General features: G+C 40.3%; 2 protein-coding genes across 2 annotated transcripts; one reads left to right on the forward strand and one right to left on the reverse strand.

The window, feature by feature from the left end:
* Positions 1-3,238: 3,238 nt before the first annotated feature.
* Positions 3,239-9,388, forward strand: LOC147305312 (uncharacterized). The gene is made up of 5 exons (XM_086278008.1): positions 3,239-3,283; positions 4,455-4,647; positions 6,541-6,762; positions 8,293-8,455; positions 8,620-9,388. The coding sequence occupies exons 1-5, from the start codon at positions 3,239-3,241 to the stop codon at positions 9,386-9,388; spliced, it is 1,392 nt and encodes a 463-aa protein (XP_086134134.1).
* An 896-nt stretch (positions 9,389-10,284) lies between these two features.
* Positions 10,285-21,767, reverse strand: LOC147305313 (uncharacterized). The gene is made up of 10 exons (XM_086278014.1): positions 21,382-21,767; positions 17,106-17,318; positions 16,640-16,775; positions 15,630-16,168; positions 14,753-15,069; positions 12,473-12,654; positions 12,231-12,365; positions 11,178-11,227; positions 10,678-10,892; positions 10,285-10,541 (listed from the first exon to the last, which is right to left on the reverse strand). Exons 1-10 carry the CDS (start codon positions 21,765-21,767, stop codon positions 10,285-10,287), a joined length of 2,430 nt encoding a protein of 809 aa, XP_086134140.1.
* Between the last annotated feature and the right edge of the window lie 2,031 nt (positions 21,768-23,798).

Consider the following 23,798-nt stretch of genomic DNA (forward strand, 5'->3'; position numbering starts at 1 on the left):
TAAAGCCGCCATTTAAGTTAATGTTTTGTCTCACTTGTGTGGCTGCACTTGGGTCCAACCACACAACTCATCGTGACAAATGCTGGATGACATGCTCCATGTCATCCATGATTAGCTGGAGTAGGTGAGGCATGCTGATGCAGGGGGCATCCAGACACAGCGATATCAGTTCTAGCCACCTCAGCTGGATGCAGTCTGTGAAAATTCTCTCCCTATGTGACAATTGGGCTTTTTGGTGAGCAGCTTCAGTTTCATAAAGAGCCGAGCACCATCTTTCATCCACCTGGAAGAGGTCCCTCCAAGCCGATATCCTCTGTAACGCCACCTTTTGCAGAGAGAGAGTCCTTCCAGTACCGGTAGTTCCAAAATTTGGGTGTTACACAGCTCTTATAGCAAGAGGAATATAAAATATAGAAGGAAGACACAAAGTAAGCAACTGAAATTCACATGTAAAGATGAAAGTGTACAGAGATATGTACACAAGTGGTGAATGATCCTGGTGAAATATACAGTGCAAACAAGCTGCAAGTGAGCAGCAGCAATTAAAAACATTTGATATTTCAATTAAACAGATGATGAGTCAGATAACCATGTTAAACTGGATTATAGAGTCTGACAGCTGCTGGTAAGAATGACCTTTGGTAGCGCTCCTTCCTACACTGTGGGTGTAAAAGTCTTCTGCTGAACGAGCTGCTCAGTGCTCGTACAGTCTCATGCAGGGGGTGGGAGGGGCTGTCCATGATGGATGTTAGCTTACCAGGGATGTCGAACTCCAGGCCTCAAGGGCCGGTGTCCTGCAGGTTTTAGATCTCACCCTGGATCAACACACCTGAATCAAATGATTAGTTCATTACCAGGCCTCTGGAGAACTTCAGACCACAGCATAAAAGACAGCAGACGCCACCACAGTGTCGTAGAACGTCCTTAGAATAGTCCTGTTCACACCAAAGGATCTCACCTATCTATTCTTTCACTGAGCATATAACTGCATCATGAGTGTCAATGATGAACTCTGCAGGCTGAAAAGTCCTGGCCTGGTCAGCCTCGGCCCACTCACACGGCTCACATCACCAATCCCTGACTGCTTGATCATAACAGCAACTGGGCTGCTGGGAACATGATGACCGTTCTTCTTGATGTTAACAAGGTGCTCACCAATCTCCTTGGAAACAAAGGAAATTCCTAAGACAGACAGACAAAACAGATGAGGGTTAACGCTTATTCTTGTGTGTGCATGCAGCCTGTCTCAGTTGCTCCTGCTTCTTTCTCCACGCTTTAACTTTATTACTTTCCCCCTCTGTCTTTTACTCAGGGATTAATAAAGTATTTGGATTCTGATGAGTCTCATTGTTTGGCAAACTTCTCACTTATCAGATGGACGCTACGCAGAATCATCAGCAGGCAGGGCTCCTCTTGCACCGAGGGTGTTGTAAGAGAGGCTGTCCCCTGGTGATTCCTAGGGCACACTAATGATGAATGGGGTGAAGCAGTGGGTTTCGGGCAGAATGTTTCCAGGCATGTAGTCTTGGAAGATCTCCAGATGGATCGTGGATAAGGCCAGGGCCATAAGCACCGTTCGTAATCCACGTAGAACTGCAAGGGACTTCCTGTTGACAGAGAGAAAAAGAGTGGTTAGTGACTTCCTTCCAAACTATTTTCTCTATGCACTTTAGAGCCCACACATTTCTCCTAAACATATGAGGGTAAAAGGGTAGGATTGTATTGATGTCTGCGGTATGTAGATATGTGCATTCTGTGTATAATTTTTAACTGTTAACTGTATTGCTTTGGTGTGATTACAGACTGAGATTGATTTGGAATAATTGCGGACATCTTTTCACTCTTCATCAACAATTATTTTACCTAATTCCTTTTCCTTATGTGCCTTTAAGACTGTAACATGAATGTGCGAGATATAAAGCCTTATAAAATATCTTCACAGGTACCTCTTTATCTGTTCAAACTAATAATTTCTCAACAGGAGAACTTTCATGGTTCTCACTGAAATTAGTACTGTGCAAGATATAATGCCTTATCTGTAAATAACAGAAGAAGTCATGTTTGGGGAGAGAATATTTCTCCACCATTTGGTCAAATGGCATAACCACATTGTCGGAGAATAAGTCCCTCAGCCTATGAACCCCCTTGTCCCTCCATTGCTTAAAACCTGTATCGAACATCCCAGGTTGAAAGTCAAGGTTATTCACAATTGGGGTGAACATAGATGTGAACTTTGATCTTCCCTCAAGTTGACATACTGATCGCCAGGCCTTAAGTGTATTAAGTATGACTTTGTTTTATCACTATTCGATCTGATATCTTTAAAGTTCTTAAAGAACAGTAAGTCCCTTGGTGGATACTTTGAAAGGGAAGTTTCAAATCACATAAAGCAATTATTAATTATTATTAATTATATATATTTGATATATTCTAATATTTGGTTAGGTGCTTCATGTCGTTGACTTTCTATTTTCTTGGGTCACCAGCTTGCTGCAACCTGCTTTCACCGTGGACGCAGCTTAAGACTCATCATAAGACACTACTGCTTCTCTAACTCGAGGGTCATTCTTGATAACTGTACTCTGCCTGTTTGCGATTGTTTTGACTGAGACTGAAAACTCAGTTTTATTCATGAAATTCTAGTTGTCAACAAAGGACATAGGTATGTAGGATTAAATGCAGATCACTCACCATGACTTGGAATGGACTGTTAGGGATGTGCTCCCCTCCAAAGCGGACACAGATCACATACGCGCCAGGCTGTGGTGGTGTGTAAAAGATGTCGAATGTGCCGTCGTCATTTTCAACCATGTCTTTGTCAAGCTGGCATTCAGATACCCGTGACCTCATGTGGCCTTGCCTTGTCCGGCAACCTTGGCGTCCACCGTGATAACTGTCGGTTTACCAATGTGGATAACTGGGCCAACACCGGCACCTTAAGATAAAAAAAATTATAATAAAATTAACCCTTTCATGCATGAATTATGACAACCTCAATCCAGATTCGGATCTTAAGTATTTTTATTCATCTTTAGGCATGAAAAGATAAATAAAAATACCTAAGAAAAAAATTGTGATTGAGGTTGTCACAATTCATGCATGAAATGGTAAATGGCCTGTATTTATATAGCACTTTACTAGTCCCTAAGGACCCCAAAGCGCTTTACATATCCAGTCATCCACCCATTCACACACACATTCACACACAAGGGTTAAATAACAATAATTACAATGAAACATGTCATACGTCTATAGTAACATTAGACGACCAGTGGGAGGCAAGGTATGGAGTGACACATCAGTGTCCAATGTAGTGGTTTATGTGCAAGTACACCAGCAACACTGACACAAATACAAGAAAACAACCTTTGAATAGCTGTGTGAAAGGGTTAATTTATTGTTATTTTTAAAGTCATTTGTTACAAAGACACAAACACACTGCTTTTCACATTCTACAACCATCAGACCAGGTTAAAGAATGAAAATCTAGTCGTGTTATTACCATCTCTTATATATTTTTTACCAATAGACTATGTGTACCTTAGCATATGCGACTTCTGGTGGGGAAACTCCTGTAAGGCGCTTCGTTTTCGGTGTGATATTCGCACCTTGTTTATGGTCATTATTAAAAAAAAAAAAAAAAAAAAAGTCAACCAAATGGATGACTCAAGCGGCGATTTACATTTCTCAAGATGTCTTGAGCATTTACCGAATACATCTGTAGATGGCGTTCATCGACTTGTCGATACTTTTCCCCCTGGCCTCAGAGCAAAATAGAGAATATTTCTCAGTATTTGTATATAGTGTTCTCTCCTTTATCGCGGGTGTTATGTTCTAAAAATAACCAGCAATGGGTGAAATCCGCAAAATAGCCAACTTTATTTTTTTTACAATTATTTTATATGTTTTAAGGCTGTAAAACCCCTCACTACACACTTTATACACTTTTCTCAGACAGGCATCGACATTGTCCCACTTTTCTCTCTCGTTTAAACACTCTCAAAGTTCAAGAAAAAAAAAGTCCAGTATTATAGAATGAAACCGAAGATCAATACCAGTTTTCAGTCAGCTGCCTATGACGGTGCAAAACGTTTCGCCGACATTGTTTTTTGTTGGGGAGAAAACTTACAAACATACAGTACAGCACTTCAGAGTCACACTGCTAGCGATTGATGAAGCCATTCTGTACTGTACAGGAGAGACAGCACGGAGGAGATCGACAATGGTCTACAGCTGATCAGGACGCAGAACAAAAAAAAACAAGCATGCAAACTCGCGAAACAGCGAGGCTGCTTAAGGTGAACCATAGCGAGGGACCACTGTAATTGTGAAGATAAGTCACAACATACCCTTCGTAAATATTATATAGAGACATCTGGGAAACATCTGGCTTTGACTATTCTCTCTACACCCACGACTGCAGTTAAACCCACAACAACACTCTCATCATCAAGTTTGCTGATGACAACACGGTAGTCGGACTCATCTCAAAGGGAGATGAGGCAGACTACAGAGAGGAAGTCCTGAAGCTGGCAGCATGGTGTTCAGAAAACAACCTGGCACTGAACACTAAGAAAACCAAAGAGCTCATTGTTGACTTCAGGAGACACAGCACTGACTTGGCCCCCCTTTACATCAACGGGGAGTGTGTGGAGAGGGTCCACACCTTCCGGTTCCTTGGTGTCCTCATCTCTGCTGACATCTCCTGGACAGACAACATCTCAGCGGTCATCAAGAAGGCCCAACAGCGGCTGCACTTCCTGAGAGTCCTCAGGAAGTACAAGCTGAACTCCAACCTGCTGCTGACCTTCTACCGCTCGTCCATTGAGAGCCTGCTAACCTACTGCATCACGGCATGGTACGGCAGCTGCACCAAGGCAGATAGAGTGAGGCTTCAGAGTGTGGTCAAGACAGCACAAAAGATCATCATCATTCCTCCTGCTGCCTCAGCAGAGCAGCAAACATTATCAAGGACAGCTCCCACCCTGGTTTCAACATGTTCGGCCTGCTTCCCTCAGGGAAACGCTACAGGTGCATCAGCACAAAAACCCACAGACTCAAAAACAGTTTCTTCCCCAAAGCCATAACCACCCTGACCTCACACATGCACCGATAACGCAGCCCCCCCCCCCCCCCCCCCCCCAATTTTTTTCTTCCCACTTCCTCTATGGACCACCACAGTGCAATACCAATTCTATGTGCAATAACTCAACTGTATATACACAACACTATTTATTACATATTACTTTTTTTTTTAAACCGGCTTGTATATTTGTACATTTATATATAACTGTACCCCCCCAGCATGTTTACACTGAGTAGGAGATGCTCTGTATCTCATTGTACAACTGTATAGTGACAATAAAGGCATTCTATTCTATTCTATTCTATTCCATTGTTCACCTGTAGTTTGAATACTGGACATTTCCCTCTTTAAATCATAAGAACTGTCACTATACAGAGATGTGCTTCTGAATGTGGACGATGTGTCTTCTGATTTTGTAATGCAATTTTGCTTGTGTTGAGTGATGTAAACAACCAATCGATCTACATGCTTCAAACGTCAAAATGTAACATTTGATTTTTTATGACACAGCAATGGCGACTGTTTCCACCTCCTGCTCTTTTTAACTTAATGCGATCTCTCCGTTTTTGTATTTTGGACATGATTTTGGAGTCCACCTTCGCAGTCCAACCCTACATCCGGTCTTAAAACAAGAAATTAGCATTTTCTCGTGCACAGGGTCTATAACCGTTACATTTTCCACGTATAAACAGGAAGCTAGATTAGCCAAAGTGCCATTTCACCACGCTTTCCTACCTACTCTGTCAGTCCATTAGTTTGTGCAATATAAAATGGAAATGGAGACACAGTTATGAGAGAGGAAGCAGTGTGAGGATTGGATTGGGCAGGGGGTGTAACTGAGGAGCACAGTGTGAGGAATACCACATACCAATGCACAGAAAAATGATGAGATATGAGCAGCAGGTATACTGAGAGGGGATCTGTATAACCTAACTTTTTTCAAAACTCGTCATCCTTACAGAACACCTACATAATCATCTCTGGAGAGCAAAAGTTCGGTGTCCCCTTAGTAGATTTGGTTGGGGAGGAAGACTTGTAATTAGGGATGCACCGATACCGGTATCGGGTATCGGCCTCGATACCACATTTTCTAAAGTACTAGTACTCGTTAAAAGTCCCCCGATACCGAGGACCGATACCACGGTCTGAGACCTGTCTATGTTTGAGCGGCATATAAGGGGTTAATCACAGGCGCCGAGTGCCCGCCCCGGCTGCTGCTCAGAGCGGGGAGAAAGCGAGGCGAGACATATCAGCTGTGTGGAACTATTTCAAAGTGAACGAAGACGCGAAAACATAGGCGGACTGCAAATTGTGCTCAGCGAAATTGTCCAGAGGAGGCTCTAAAGGTAGCGCATTTAACACAAGCAATTTACGCTTATTAGCACAGAGGAGCATAGCTGATGCTATAGCAGTGGGACGGAAAATAGTTGGGCATTTTAAACATTCCGCCTTAGCCTACTCCCGCCTCGAGGACATTCAGGGACAGCTCAACCAGCCAATAAAGAGACTGCAGCAGGACGTACAGACGCGCTGGAACAGCACGTATTACATGCTCCAGTCCCTCATTGAGCAAAAGCGAGTGCACGAACTCCCTGACTATCTCACCGCTCACCAATGGGCTCTTATGGAGACGACTGTTGCTATCCTCGCCCCCTTTGAGGAACTAACTAAAAAAAGTGAGCAGCTACGGCGCACTAGTCTCTGATGTCATCCCAGCTGTGACTGTGCTAGTGAGACTTCTAAACAGAGAAACAGAGGAACAAATTTAAAATTAAATTTTGTTTTTTTTATAATTATTTATTCTGTAATATGTTGCATACAACATGCTTTTCATTTTAAATAAATGTTCTTAATTCCAAACTAGTCCCTTGTTTGTTTGTTTTTTGTTAAATTATAGGACTAAAGCTGTTACCTGCAAATTTAAATCATGTTTTTATTAAGTACTCAGTATCGGTATCAACGAGTACTGAAATGCAAGTACTCGTACTCGTACTCCTCTGCACAGGGAAGATGATAGAGTTTTACAATATGAGCAGAAAACAGATTTGTATGAGGGGCCGTACAAGCCAAAATTCATACTTTCACTCTCACATACATATATTCTTCTTTCACTCACATATACTTTCACTCTCACATACATATATTCTTCTTTCACTCACATATACTTTCACTCTCACATACATATATTCTTCTTTCATGCACATGTATTGTCACTCTCACACCTTTATTCTTATTTCATATCCATGTATATTCACTCTCACATAAATCCATTAATCTTCCTTTCACACACATGTATTCTATTTTTCTTAATGCTACATATTTTTATGCTGACATATATTTATTCTCCTTGCAGGTGCAGCCCTTTCTAGTCATACATATATATACATACCCTTTACCTTTCAACACATATATATTTGTACTCCTATACTCATATATACATACAATCCCAGTGTTTATCCTTTACCCTTGCATACATACACTCTGACATTCACATCTGCATTTCCTAACACAGGAAGTTAATCCTTTAAGCAGGAAGTTATTCTTAAACCAGGAAATGTAATACACTTGGAGAACTTACTTGACATACCCAGACCTAAACCAGAAGAACCAAGCAATGAAGCTGTTCAAAGTCATCCTGCTTTCTTTGCTAGTATTGCAGTTAATTTGTCGAGTAAGTAGTAATGAAAATGACATTAGAACATTTTTAAATAATGTATTAGAATGTTTGGAACAAATTCAAAGAGAAGCTACAGATTCTTTTGTTCGTCAGAGGCTCCATAGAGAACTTGGTGATCACATTCAAACCTCATCTGGAATTTTGTCCATCTCAAGATTTGTTGACGATGCAAGAAATAGAGAAGCAGTGAATACATTACAGTCCTTAAATGGATGGCTATTTTTTTTACTGACTGCTTATGAAACCAGACAAGGAACTACATCTGAGAACAGACTTGTCTTGCTACCTCCACCTCTCATGACTTGCTCTCAAGGTCGACCGCGATACAGCATTTCAAGAGAACAAATATCTCATTTAGTATCTCTTGGAATGAACTGGCAAAGCATTGCAACATGCTTAGGGGTTAGCTCCCGTACTCTGTACAGGCACAGAGAGGACCTTGGCATTGAGCCACTGACTTATGCAACATTATCCGATGAAAACCTGAACAGGGTTGTTAGGGAAATTCTTCAGTATACCACAAATGCAGGTGAACAATATGTGCATGGCAGCTTGAGATCACGTGGGTTACGAATCCAAAGGTGGCGTGTAAGACAAAGTCTACAAGAAATTGACCCCTTTGGACGTTCCCTCAGAAGACGCAATGCAATACGTCGACGACTGTACAGTGTTCCTTTCCCCAATCAGTTATGGTGAGAAAATTCTAACAGAAAAACAGTCCTGATTCTAAGTCTATAGCAAAATGGATTATCTAAAGCAAAATAACTCATTGTTTTATTTACTCAAACGTGTGCATATCCTTGACCATGTCATAGTTTCCCCATACATAACTTATACTTATTTCATTTTTCTATAGGCATATAGATGGAAACCACAAACTTGTGAGATGGAGGATGGTGTTCCATGGCTGTGTGGATGGTTTCAGTAGAACCATCATCTACCTTGCGTGTTTAGATAACAACAGGGCATCAAGTGTTTTGTCACTGTTCATGGTTGGTGTTCAGAACTTTGGAATGCCATCCAGAGTGAGATGTGATCACGGGCTAGAAAACACTGGTGTTGCCCGTTTCATGCTTTACAGGCAAGGACTGAACAGGCATAGTGTTATCACTGGCAGGTCTGTGCATAATCAAAGAATTGAGCGATTATGGGCAGAATTAAATCGAGTGGTCTCATATCATTTTGTTAATCTTTTCAATTTTATGGAGGAGCATGGTGTATTAGATTCACTTAATGAGGTCCATTTATTTTGTCTTCATTATATATATTTGCCACGTATTCAAAGAGCTGCCACAGAATTTCAGAACCAGTGGAATAACCATGGACTTTCAACACAAGGAGGGCAAACCCCTCTTCAGCTGTGGCAAAGGGGCATTATCAACAATGCAGGAATACATAACCCAAATATGAATGGTATTTGTGAAAATGACTTTGGTATTGATGGATGCAGACCACTGCCAGAGCTGGAGACAAACAATAATGTCATTGTTCCATCAATTAACATTTCCATCAGTGACACCATGATGGTTACACTTCAACAGACCTTTGATCCATTTGAAGATGATGGCAATAACGATATAGATTTATTTTGCAACCTTGTTCGTTTTCTTGAGAGACAATCCTAAAATATCAATAAGGCCTCTGGAGAAATTTCATTTACTGTAATTGTGGTTGTGCAGCTTAAAAAGAATACAGTGCCAAGACTGTTGTTAGTTCAGTATTATTAGAAGTTTAGTCACAGCTTTAAATTTCAAGAATGCTACTATCAACCTTTACATGCATGTTGACAGTTTGTATACAATTTTAAAGAATTTATGAGTTGTATTATGTGAGTCTGTTGAGATTTTACAACCATGTTTTGTTTTAAAACACCTTGTTAAAAGAAAAAATAAATTTGTTCAACCACATTTTATTGAGGTTTTTGGTCATCACAATCACCAGATGTATTGTCTTGGAACAAGATGACTCAAACTGATAACATTAACATTAATACAGTCAGTAAATACATCAAACATGGATCACTGATCAAATAGAATAGAAGTGTCAGATAAACAATATTGAAGAACACCAGAGAATAAAAGCAACAAACAAGTACAAAGCTAGAAAACAAAAATAATCACAATGCACATACATTAATGCAATGAAAAAATTATTATTGAATTATGTTAGTATATATAACTATTGTATACTTGTAGAATGGTACCCTGACAAGCAAATAGACTTGAAGCAAATGAACATTTGTTAAAAGGTCAATGCAAAAACAGAGCCTCCAATCACAAAATAGGTGGGTGAAATATGAAATATGGCAACATAAAGTAAATTCAGCTTGGTCTCAAGTGTGTTAATTGGTGTTTTAGGTGGAACATTTTGAACATTTTTGGTTTGATTTCTGAGAAAGAAAATGCATTGATATTCAAAACACCCCCCCCCCCCCCCCCCCCCTTTAGAATTAGTTAATGATTGACACTCATTAATTTAACTGAGTGCAAAACTCAGATTAGCATACTAACCTGACTAGGAATTAAGCTATTCCAAAACCATGTGTATTACCTAATGCAAAGTCCATATTCTCCTGAAAGTCTTTGTAAGAGGTATGAAGTGGTAACTTTAAACAATTGATGCACGTGTTTGCAATGGGTAGTTTAGACATGGCTTGTGCATCAGGCTCTTGGTGAAGAAATTCAATGGACGGTTGTGGAGAGAAGCCAATTGGTGGAACAGTGTTGGCTCCAGTGGCGAAGGCAAGAATTGTCCCCAGCTTCTGTGTTCCGTCTTGATCTAAAGGAAAAGCAATACTGTCAAAAATGGCATTAAAGACAAAAAACACAGCAAGCATTTATACTTTTAACTGATTCAATGAAAAGATGCACCGCATTATAAATTGAACATACAATGCTTAAAACGCTAAATTTACCTTCTGCATCTGTTAGGTAGTCTCTCCAGAAACTAATGACAACTGCTTCAGCATGCCTTTTATTGCTCCCAGCTGGAGAAAGGCGGATGGTAAAGAGGCTGTCAAGAAGGTCAGCTGTAAGCACTGAAGGTGACCAGCATAGAAGGGTGCGAAAACTCTCTGGGTGAGCTTGGATTTTGTCCAGCACCTCAAGTGTCCGTAGTCCATCCTGAAATCTAAATGATAATCAGAATTACCTTTAAAATCACATCAAAAATGAATGGATCCAAGAAGTATAATCTAAAACATATGAATTTATATATACAATAATTTTTACTTCCGATTATTCACATCATCAAAAGTGTATATCCCAAATCATGCATTTTTCATGTGATGCTGTCACCTTTGGAGGCATGGTGTACCTACACATAAAGAAATGTCACACAAAATTCCCAGAATACAAGGCAATCAGCATGGGTTTGAGTTACTTACTGGACAACAATAAATACATACATACATACCTTTCAAATGGACCACGGACTCTGTGTATTACTTGGAACATGATAATGGACTTCAGGAGAATGCACACCCAACATGCTCCTCTGACCATTGACGGAGCGTCTGTGGAGAGAGTGAGCAGCACCAAGTTCTTGGGTGTGCACATCACAGAGGATCTCTCCTGGACGTACAACACCACAGCACTGGCCAAGAAATCACAGCAGCGTCTCTTCTTTCTCCGCAAACTAAGAAGAGCAGGAGCACCAGCCCCCATCATGCACACTTTCTACAGAGGCACCATCGAGAGCATCCTGTCGAGCTGCATCACTGTGTGGTTTGGAGCCTGCAATGCGTCCTGTCATAGAACCCTCCAACGCATAGTGAGAGCTGCAGAGAGGATCATTGGTGTCTCTCTCCCCTCCCTCCAGGACATTTACAGCACCCGTCTCACTAAAAAAGCCCTTTGCATAGCGGCTGATCCCACGCACCCAATGCAAAGCTTCTTCAAGCTGCTGCCGTCGGGGAGGAGACTGCGGAGTCTCCAGGCCAGGACCAGCAGGCTGAAGGACAGCTTCATCCATCAGGCTGTCAGGAAGCTTAACTCCCTCCCGATTCTGCCCCCTCTCCCCTCTCTCCTCCACGGTCTCACTGAACTCTGTCACACACACTCACACACACACACTCTCTGACTCACTCACTGGCCTGCACCAGTTACCAGTCACTTTGTGGAGCATTGGACTGCCATTACCTCATAAGACTTTGTGTTACACTATCTCATACCGTACATTACCAAATCTCCATTTGCACTATTTGCCTATTTGCACTACTCTGCCTGGTTTGCACTCAATGTCATTTACCCTTATATTGTATATTGTATAGCTTTCTTGTTATATGTAAAATTGTATTATATTATTTAATTTTTTTTACTTTAAAATATTTTACTTGCATTTTTAATCACTCTTATATTTAAATGTTCATTTTCTATTTTATCTAGGGATTGAGAGTAACGAAGTTTCTATTCTCTGTATGTCCTGTACATATGGCAGAATTGACAATAAAGTTGACTTTGACTTGACTTTGATAATGTCATGTATAAGCAGATCCTTGTCTTCCAGCCTCCGTAGCGGCCTCAGGCAGCCAGCATTGGCTAAGTATTCCTGAAGTGGCTCAGTTGCTACTATCAGATCTTCAAAGGATTTACACTCTTTAACCTTCAAATAAAAAAATAAAAAATTAATGGGCCCCAATTAATACATGGAGTAGAATGAAATGCACACAATACTAAAACATTATCCAACAACTGACAAATCAGTTTTACCCTTTTAATTTTTTCACGCAGGTCACTATCGGCAACATCTTCTAAAACTGGTTTAGCCAAATCTGGGCCATCAACAAGGCAAGAGAAGAGTGTTGGGGACAGAAAGCCTGCTGGTGGACCACCATGTACAAGGCTTACTGCAATGGCTCTGCCTGCAATGAAGTACCTGTCCTCCCTCATGGCTAGAAATAATGAAAAACATTACATGTCAATAGATGCATGAAAGCGCTTGACAAGAACTTCATAAAAACGATTTTTTTATTGCATTACTCGAGGGATATCAGCCTAAAATCAATACATACCATGTGATGGCCAAACCCGTGGCCACACTGTAAAGTCGGTAACTTTTGTATTTTCATTCTTCATTTGAACATAGTAATACATTTTAGTTTCCAATAACTTTATTGATTGGTTTGGATACATTTGTTCTATTTTTAAGCGCGCACATTTAGTTTACTTATGTATTCATACTACTTCATTTCTTTGCTTTCTGACTAACCTTTGTCTTTTTATTTCTTACCTGCTATCATCCCTGGGAGTTGCCGGACAAAAGATGGTAGCAAGGGTTTGAAACCATTAAATGGAAAGGAAGATAATTGGACCATACCACCACCTCCTGCTGAAGGGGGGAATGTGTGTTTTCTTTACTTTAAAAACAAAGTATCCATCCATCCATCTTCATCCGCTTTGTCCGGGGCCGGGTCGCGGGGCAGCAGCCTAAGCAAAGAGGCCCAGACCTCCCTCTCCCCAGCCACCTCCTCCAGCTTATCCGGGGGAATACCAAGGCGTTCCCAGGCCAGCCGAGAGATATAATCTCTCCAGCGTGTCCTGGGTCTGCCCCGGGGCCTCCTCCCGGTGGGACTTGCCTGGAACACCTCACCCAGGAGGCGCCCAGGGGGCATCCTTGTCAGATGCCCGAACCACCTCAGCTGGCTCCTTTCGATGTGGAGCAGCAGCTGCTCTACTCTGAGCCCCTCCCGGATGGCTGAACTTCTCACCCTATCTCTAAGGGAGAGGCCAGCCACCCTTCGGAGGAAGCTCATTTCTGCCGCTTGTATCCGCGATCTCGTTCTTTCGGTCACTACCCACAGCTCGTGGCCATAGGTGAGGGTAGGGACGTAGATCGACCGGTAAATTGAGAGCTTCGCTTTTACACTCAGCTCCCTCTTCACCACGACGGACCGGTGCAGCGTCCGCATTACTGCAGCTGCAGCCCCAATCCGTCTGTCGATCTCCGGCTCCCTTCTCCCATCACTCGCGAACAAGACCCCGAGATACTTGAACTCCTCCACTTGGGGCAGGAACTCATCCCCGACCCGGAGTGGGCACTCCACCCTTTTCCGGCTGGGAACCATGGCCTCAGATTTGGAGGTGCTGATCCTCATTCCCGCTGCTTCACACTCGGCTGCGAACCGTTCCAGTGCGAGCTGGAGGCCCTCACCCGATGAAGCCAACAGAACCACATCATCTGCAAAAATCAGAGATGAGACTCTGAGGCCACCAAAGCGAAAGCCCTCCGCCACTTGGCTGCGCCTAGAAATCCTGTCCATAAAAATTATGAACAGAACCGGAGACAAAGGGCAGCCCTGGCGGAGCCCATCACCCACCGGGAACGAGTCCGACTTATTGCGATGCAATGCGAACCAAGCTCTTGCAACGGTTGTATAGGGATCGAATGGCCCGTAGCAATGGGCCAGACACCCCATATTCCCGCAACACCTCCCACAGGACACCCCGAGGGACACGGTCGAATGCCTTCTCCAAGTCCACAAAACACATGTAGACTGGTTGGGCAAACTCCCATGCACCCTCAAGCATCCTGGAGAGGATAAAGAGCTGGTCCAGTGTTCCGCGACCAGGACGAAAACCGCAAAAACAAAGTATTTGTATTTAATTACATTTTTGAGTTTAGGGTTTAATGGGGTTTTTGGTTTTCTTCTTTAGTGTTTAGTTTATTAACAAACTAGATTGTACTGCATCGTTTGTGATTTATGATTTAGTTTTGTTTGTTACCCCTCATGTGTCACAATGGTCTGATCAGCCATTATATATACCCTTGTATGTCATTTCATGTTTAGGTCAATTATGTTTGTTTGTGGCAGTCATTTGGTTTAAGTTTGCAGTCTTTGCCCGAGTTCAGTTTTGTGTCTTTGACCTCTTTTATGAGCTCAACATTTATTAGTCTTGTAAATATAATTTTTGGGGGTTAAATAAATGGAAACTATATTTTTCTAATAATTCCTGGGCTCCTCCTGTTTTTCAACTCAGTCCATCACATACCAGCACTATCAAGCGCCAAGTTCATTTTGCCTTCTTCACCCTCAAACATTGGAGACAGGGGCAAAGCTTTGATCAGAAGTCTTAGAAATTCTCTTCTTGGTCCACCCAAGTCAACAGCCTCTTCAGGTACTCCCATATCGTCAGAAAACCTGACAGAAATTGTGTGGCATGGATCATATGTCGCTCGTTTAAAACCTCTAATTGCTCCATCCAGGACTGTTGATCTATTAATGTTGAACTTGCATTTCTTCTGCTGGTTTACTTTTGCAGAAAGTTCCTCCAAAATATCTTTTGCTGATACCAAACAACTTGAAGTCCTGTAGGATTAAAAAAAAAAAAAAAGAAAAGAAAAAAAAAGAAAAAATATTGAAAAGAACATCAGTAAAAACATTCACATACAAGGGCTACAAGGACATACAAAGTTTTGTCAAAATCAGAATCAGCATACTTTAATAATCCCTAAAGGAAATTATCATAATCATAAGCAAAATGTACAAAGGAGTATATTGCTCAGTGGCTTTTTGTATTGTTTATATGTTTTGGAGAACTAGAAAGCACTAGAGCAAAGAAAAATAGTTTCAATGCACAATAAGTAAATAACAATAAGTAAATTTCACTTCATTGTCAGATAGGCTCTGTTAAAAATTCGCTGCCTATTTCAAATAAAATAAAATTTGCCAGCATTACAGCATTATCATTTGACTCTGTAGACATTATTCAAAAAACTGTTTTGTTAACAGCAAATATAAATATCATATATGCATATAAATATCTGAGGATGGATTACACTCCTTCACAACACTGGTTACAGTATTGGATTGCAACAAATATGGTGTGTTTAATTGGCTACTGTAAAACATTTGTATTTGAAACTAACCTTTCGCTCTGCAGGCTTGCTAGTATAGCCTGGTTAAGTTCCTCATCATCAGAAGACATGTCAGATAGTGGAGTCATGATTGAAAGGTAGTTATCGTAGTTTACAGATTGACTGTGTGTTGATGTAGAGGGTAATGCTGAACAATGATTCTCTGGATTCCTGGTCTGGTAGGGTGAGCTTGAGGTATTTCGGCACGTCAGGACCAGAACTGGATCACTTAAAGATGCAGATGATGAGGTAGAAGGCTGACTAGTGGAAGGGTAGATTTCCAATGAAGACACTGGTAACTGGCTGAAGGAAATGTTTGTTGAAGCGCTGCTGTACTTGTGTGAGATACTACTTTCATGGGTCAAGGCAGGAGTTTCCGTTAATAATGTTCCATTACAAACTGATGAGGCAGGAGATTGCGTCGGAGCAGAGATTGGTTGGAAGGCAGCTGTTGAACTGGCAAAACTGTCTGAAGATGATGAGCGCAGCTGCCTTGATGAAACAGGGTTTTCTTCACAGTTTTCCTCACTGCTGTAGCTTGTAATATCATCCTTAGAAATAAAATAATAATTATATTAATTCACATATTTTGAATTTGAACATTAAATACCATATATCCAACCTCTTCTGCTTATTCTTATCAGAGGTGGGGTGGTTGGAGCCTATCCCAGCTACCATAGGGTGAGAAATTTCAAGAGTTAATAGATCTTTCTCACAATTACTTTTACATACTAGGCAGACCAAATTGTAACACATCTCCTGAACAGCAGTAGTCTTACGTTCTATGATTCACAAACAGTCCAACAGAGCAGCTGTAAATTTAGTCAATACCAGAGCTTAGGATTAACATTTTAAAAAAGGAACATTAACTTGGTACTATTCTATCCAACTAAAAAGGTGAAAGGCAAGTTTAAAAAGAACAGAGATGAGAAAGTTCAAAGGTTGTTTATGCACCAATTTTTGGTCTTCATATTATTACTGTACAGTGCTATGTAGATTCATTCAAAAGTCAAATAACGTACCAAAATTGGTTTTGATGGTCTGATGTATAGGGCTTTCGATTTATAAATTTTATGTATGAGATTTGCATCCAGCTCCTGTCCTGCTCGCAGTTTGGGCGCAATCAGTATGTTGCCACAAGCCATCAGGAACTCCAGGCTGGAAAACAGTTAAGTTGTAAAATGTTTAAAATCCAAAACAGCAAAAATGTTCCAATAACTTTTTTAGAGCTAATCTTGTTTTCGTCTTTGAATCAGACTTAAACCAGTAGTAACAGAAGTAAACTTTATACAAATGTCAAAAAAGTATGCCAAAAATGGAGTGTTCAAGAAAGGATAACTGATTTGGTTCTTTTAGTTTACTTTACTGATTCATGTCTACCTGTTCTCTGACTTAAATCATTATGTAAAGCTTTGAAATGTCTAGATATCGAAAAGACTACTGACAAAAGCTGTGTCGCATTAGGTTTCGACTGCTAGCACAACCTACCTTACATCAATAGAAAGTTTATCTCCAAAGGCGTCCCTTATTTGTTCAGAGACAGTTTTCTGGTCCCAGGATTTTTGGAATTCAAATCCATTCAATATATGCCGTTGTTCATGTAAATGTTGTTTTGTGCGATGCTTGACAACAACACTGCTTGATGGCCGTGGAAGAAGGATGACATCTTTGTTGAAAGTATCATGATAATGTGTCTTGGCCCTATAAAACAAAACAGAAACTATATTCAGATTTATGTATCGTTTGTTTTACTTACCTATACTTAGACACTATCAGTTCCTTAAGAAAGTTGCTAATGTCACTTGGTAGTGACCAGCTTACACGTTAAACTGTTGCTAAGCTTTTATAAATAAAATAAAATGTTACACAGTTCATATTAAAAAAACAGTATCACAGCTAGCCATTTAGCCCACTTGAATATGTTTAAAGTTGCTCGTGCATGTAAGAGTTGAGTATAATAGCAAACACAAATAACCGAAACATAATTTGAAAGAAAAAAAATGCATAAAGTAATAGCATGCTTATAAATTTCCTTTGAAAAAAATGGAAAACGTCCGTAAAATAGAAAATGTTTTGGGGTTTGACCATTTTAATTCACTGAAGCTTGAATTAAAAAAAAAAAAAAAAAAAATACACACACACACATATATATATATATATATATATATATATATATATATATATATATATATATATATATATTTTAGGGGTGCAACGATATTCGTATCGATATTGAACCGTTCGATACAGTGCTTTCGGTTCGGTACGCATATGTATCGAACAATACAACATTTGTAATTTATTTTATCAACTTTCCTTCTGACGATGCTGTCTGTGTTGAGCGCTCAGTGAATCTGCGTTCGACTACTCCGCCTAGGCTGCACTGTCGAGCGCAGATCCACTGAGCGCTCAACACAGACAGCATAGTCAGAAGGAAGAGCGCAGGGCAAGCTAGCAAGACAGAAGTTAAGCTCTCCTTGCAACATGGACCTCCCCCACCCTCATTCAGATCTGGCGTTTGGAATTATTTTGGTTTTCATGTGACGTATGACCCTGAAGGTAAGCGAGTCATGGACTAAAGTAAAACAGTATGTTGGATGTGCCATGCAATGCTCAATTACTAGTGGGAACTAGTGTGTTAGCGCAGTTAGCTCGTTAACGTGTTGGCCGTCTAGCCCCATGCACGGGGCAATCGGCGGTAGCTCGTTAACGGAGATTTGCCGTGTTGTGGCGTTAAGGTCATTTCAACGAGATTAACCTGAATGCACTAGTGGGAACACAACGAATATGACTGCACATTTACGCCGACATCATCCTAGTGCAAAGACAAAAACAACAAGCATGCTACTAACTTTAGCCGAGTCATTTAGACAGCTGTTAGCACATGATTCTCCTTATGCTGCTGAGAATATAGCCCAGAAGAAGCGGATAGTATAGCTTTTATTTTGGAAAGAGACATTTCTCTGTAATAAACTCTCTTTTCCAAAGATGAGCGATTCCTCAATCAGATACAGGGCTTGCAATATCGCTAGCCTGACGTCCTGGAGCTAGCGATTTTTTCAGTCGGGCTACCAAAATCTATCTCCTCCCTGCCCGTCGGGCTATTGTAGGAAAAATATATGTCAATGCTTTTGCATTCTTTCAGAAATGTAGCTGGGTAATTATGTCATTGGCATCGGTGAGCCACTGTCAATATGTGACATATTGAAATCGCGTTTGAATTTGCGCTTGTTTTTTGCTTTCACTTTGCAATCGTGCGAACTGTGTATAGAGAGCGACAGCACTGATCTGTGAGTGATGATAATTTGTGCACCAATTCCTCTGACATCGTCTTATTAATCGTTAGCTTACTATGCAAACATGGCAAGTGAAATCTCCCGCAGCAAGCTTAAACATGTGAGAGGTTGATCGCGCAGAGAATCGCTGAGCTTATGTGAGTGAGTGTGTAAAAGCATTTCAGTTCTGCTGAGCCAAATAAGACAGGTCAGGGTGAAGAAGTGACAGCCAAAGAAAAGCTTACCACAAAACGGAGAAGTTATGACAAATCAGACTTTAAGGCAAAAAGAAAGTGCAGCTTTATGGTTTCATGGACAAAATAATTTCTGTGGCTGCAATATGACGAGCTAAATAACCAGGGCTGCACATAAGTGGTCCGCAGGTGTGCATTCGCTGTCAAAATAAAAAACACGCACAAGGGTTAGGGTTAAATTTAAAAACTGTACTTTTGAGTTAAAATATATATTTATAATTTTAATAAATGACAAATTAAAAAGGCATGAACATTTTTTTGTATCGAAAAAATATCGAACCTTGACACCAAAGTATCGAACCGAACCGTGAATTTTGTGTATCGTTGCACCCCTAATATATATATATATATATATACGTGAAGGAGATTAGGAATCTGGAGAACTGGTGCCAGAGGAACAACCTCCTTCTAAACGTCAGTAAGACAAAGGAGCTGATAGTGGACTTCAGCACTAAGCAGGAGAGGAACTACCAGACCCCCGTCATCAACGAGTGCCCAGTGGAGAGAGTGGACAGCTTCAAATACCTCGGAGTTCACATCACGCAGGACCTGTCATGGTCCTGTCACATCAACACCGTGGTGAAAAAGGCCCGACAGCGTCTCTACCACCTCAGACGCTTGAGAGACTTCCAACTGCCCTCCAAGGTGCTCAGGAACTTTTACTCGTGCACCATAGAGAGCATCCTGGCGGGAAACATCTTAACCTGGTTCGGGAACAGCACCATGCAGGACAGACGAGCTCTACAGAGGGTTGTGCGATCAGCTGAGCGCACCATCCGCTCCGAGCTCCCTGACCTGCACTCAATCTACAGCAGGCGGTGCCGGACCAAGGCCAGGAAGATCGTGAAGGACCTCAGCCATCCCAACAACAGACTGTTCTCTCTGTTGAGGTCAGGAAAGCGATTCCGCTCCCTGAAGACCAACACAGAGAGACTGAGGAGGAGCTTCTTCCCGCAGGCGATACGGTCTCTCAATCACACCACCACACAGTACTGACCCACACATATGGTTCTTACACACACACTGGACTTTCTGGACATTGTTTTTGCACAACACTGGTCACTATATTCTTCATTTCCAGTTAATACTTGTACAGCTGCTGTTATTGTGTATATATTTATTTATATTTAGATTTCTTCATACATTCTTATATAGTTCTATATTGTGTATTTTGTTGTACAGTTATTTTATTTTCAACTTTAATTTATATATTTTATCTTATTCTTCCCAGTTAAATTTACCCTTCATTCTAATTTGTGTTGTACAGTTATTTCATTTTTAACCTTAATTTATATTTTATTCCTTCCTAGTTAAATTTACCCTTTTTAATTTTTCATATTTATTTCCTATCTTATTCATAGCCTTTCCTTTTTTGTTTTCTTTAGGTCACGAGCAGTTGTCCAAGCATTTCACTACATATCGTACTGTGTATGACTGTGTACGTGACAAATAAAATTTGAATTTGAATTTGAATTTGAATTTGATATATATATATATATATATATATATATATATATATATATATATATATATATATATATATAGTACAGTGAAAGAAAATCTAAATGCTCCAGTTCAACTACAGTGCGGCCCCTTCAATCACAAAAGCTCAAAAAATAAACTGCATAAGGATTTTTTTTTACTGCTCTTTAAAATGAAATACGCCTACAAAGAGGCATACATAGAAACATTTGCTATTACTTTTTACTTTGACTAAAGAACAAAAAAGACACCAATCATATTTCTTTTTTTCTTATTTCATACACTGTAGAAACTGGACTTGGCATCCATGTTTATCTACCTCTACAGTGGTACAGATATTGATCCACTCACAACACAGAGTTGGATTGATGTCTTCTAGCAAGATTAAAATTCTACCCCAAAAAATAAATAAATAAATAAATACAAAACTAAACAAAAACAACAAGAAAATTAACCCAACCTTTTATTTAGCAGGCTAATGTAGCTACCACCTCCCACATTAATAAAGAAGATTTAATATAAATTAATCCTAAAGTAAGCATCAACTTACACTCGGGTCACAAGTACAAACAGCCACTAATATTGAAATAAATGCCACGGTCTTTACTGTTCTTAATGTGGATGCTGCTGAATAAATTAGCTAGGGCTAAAAATTTATAAGGGTAACAAAGTGCGTTGTTAAATCAGCAAAGCACATTTCGTATTTTGTATTTCGCAGTTGTATAGTTAAGTGGCAAACTGTTTTTTTCTTACCTTTTCCTTGATCTGCAGTTCCAGTTGCCAAAGTGTTTCTGGGTCTGATATCGCAAAGACTGCCCCACTCCAGTCGAACTCCATGTAGCTACTTGACTCGTTGAAGCTACCCGGGTGTTAGCTGGTCTAAAAAGTTCCCTCATCTCACTTTCCACCGTGCTGTGGGTAACACTGGGTGCAGTTGAGCCCGTCCCATCTCGATCAAGTGACGAGGACAACGTTGTGACCGTTTCAGGAGATGATAAAATATTTCTTAACAACCCGACAGCTTGCTGAAGAACTCGAGTTTCTTCTCCCCCCCTCCATGCTGTCAGACACTTGAAAGTGACCCGCGCGTGCTTCTCAGCCAATAACAGCGGTACAGACACCCAGCCTTCCGTTTCCATTAAACTCCTTCCGTTTCCACTATACTCTTTCATTCACATACATTATTATCTTGCATACATATATTTTCTTCAGATATGTATGCATTCTCTTCTTACATACATATATTATTTGTAAGATTAAATGCATTTTGAATGCATGTAAATGAGAGCAAAATGTAGGAATGCATAAATGAAAATGCATGTATGTGAGAGTGAAAATATATGTATGTGAGAGTGACAATACATGTATGTGAGAGTGACAATACATGTATGTGAGAGTGAAAATACATGTATGTGAGAGTGAAAATGTATGTATGTGAGAGTGACAATACATGTATGTGAGAGTGAAAATATATGTATGTGAGAGTGAAAATATATGTATGTGAGAGTGACAATACATGTATGTGAGAGTGACAATACATGTATGTGAGAGTGACAATACATGTATGTGAGAGTGACAATACATGTATGTGAGAGTGAAAATATATGTATGTGAGAGTGACAATACATGTATGTGAGAGTGAAAATATATGTATGTGAGAGTGAAAATGTATGTATGTGAGAGTGACAATACATGTGCATGAAAGAAGAATACATGTATGTGAGAGTGAAAATATATGTATGTGAGAGTGACAATACATGTGCATGGAAGAAGAATATATGTATGTGAGAGTGAAAGTATGAATTTTGGCTTGTACGGCCCCTCATAGATTTGTGACACTTCACCATGAATCCGTCATAAATACCTTGTTTCCACTGTGAATTTGTTGGTGGTGCCACCTTTCACACGAGGACCATGCACAGATTTCTTCTATATATTCATATGAATCAGAAAAGCCAAAAGGGAACTCGAACATTATAGCTACAAATGCTGTTGATTAATGCACAGTTTACATAAGTAAAAAGAAAAAAACAACAACAACAAAAACACACACACACACACACACATGAAGAGAGAGAGAGTATGCATTGTATGCAAACGGCTACCAAACAGCCATCATAATTCGTCATACAATGAGAACAGGACAAATCAACAATTGACACTGACGCTTGGACACTGCTAGCACGGGCGCCTACAGAAACGCAAAGCAGGAGCTGAAGCATAGCTGAATATGTTTCCAAACCAACTTCATTCTAAGCCAAAGACTAGAAAATATGGTGAAGCATGTCAGCCCTTTGGTTTCACCCGCACAAGTGCCGAGGTAGGTCTCCCCTGCAGAATTGCTTTTCCCTGGGTTGGGAACAGCGCTGGGCTGTTTAAATCACGGACAAACAGTGTCCCACATTCGTGATTTTTAGTTCACAAACACTTCTTGTAATGACTAGATACTCCTGACATTTTGGAGATGTTACTTCTTTATACAGTAAAGTTACAGCGGGATACAAATAATATCAGGCTGATCCCACGATTTGTTCCCCCGGTTCAAATCACGGACAAACAGTATCCCACAGCAGTTTATGTTTTTGAACCCATTTTGCACAGAGAGGCATTTTTTGAAAAATGTATTGATAGCAATGTTGAATATTATTGCACAGGAAAAAAACAACTACACGTAAAATAATCACATCGTGACGCCTCTGCCTTTGTAAATGGAGGGACATTAACTGCTTGTGTATGTAAGCGTGTAAAACCTGCAGATAGTCAGATTAATAGTATTTTGTCTCTATCTGCCATTCTGCAATTCATCTCATGTAAACAATAACGTGGCGCACAGTGTGACGTGAAAAAAGGCACATACCTTTGACTTTGCGTGACAAACTGTATTCCTCGTCCACATGTAAATGCAAAAAAAAAAGAGTTTAAAAAAAATCTCCGTTTTCGGTGATTCGAAACGTCGTTTACGTGTGGACCTGTGTAGGTGCGGACGCAGCATAAAATAGTTAGTAGCTTATTTTCTTACTACTTGTAATTTATTGTAGATTACATGTATTTGCTTAATTGTTTACTAAATGTTTGAGGTGTGAAATAAACTGCAATGGAGCAAAATATGGGTGTGTGTGGTTGGAGGATGTGTGCGTGCGCGCGTGCACGCGGGGCGCGAGAACATTTTC

This window comes from Aulonocara sp. 'chitande type north' Nkhata Bay, linkage group LG20, assembly GCF_057382095.1.
Source record: "Aulonocara sp. 'chitande type north' Nkhata Bay isolate Kocher_YH1m ecotype deep benthic linkage group LG20, A_spYH_male_GT1.1, whole genome shotgun sequence".
Lineage (NCBI taxonomy): Eukaryota > Metazoa > Chordata > Actinopteri > Cichliformes > Cichlidae > Aulonocara > Aulonocara sp. 'chitande type north' Nkhata Bay.

Coding starts and splice junctions, on each gene's coding strand:
- LOC147305313 (XM_086278014.1), bottom strand. CDS start 21,767: ATGGAAACGGAAGGCTGGGTGTCTGTACCGCTGTTATTGGCTGAGAAG. Junction 12,655..14,752: donor CTTGGCGCTTGATAGTGCTG/GTATGTGATGGA, acceptor CATTATTTCTAG/CCATGAGGGAGGACAGGTAC. Junction 11,228..12,230: donor TTATACATGACATTATCAAA/GTCAAGTCAAAG, acceptor ATTCTCCTGAAG/TCCATTATCATGTTCCAAGT.
- LOC147305312 (XM_086278008.1), top strand. CDS start 3,239: ATGTCATACGTCTATAGTAACATTAGACGACCAGTGGGAGGCAAG. Junction 3,284..4,454: donor GACGACCAGTGGGAGGCAAG/GTATGGAGTGAC, acceptor CTCATCATCAAG/TTTGCTGATGACAACACGGT. Junction 6,763..8,292: donor TGAGGAACTAACTAAAAAAA/GTGAGCAGCTAC, acceptor CCACAAATGCAG/GTGAACAATATGTGCATGGC.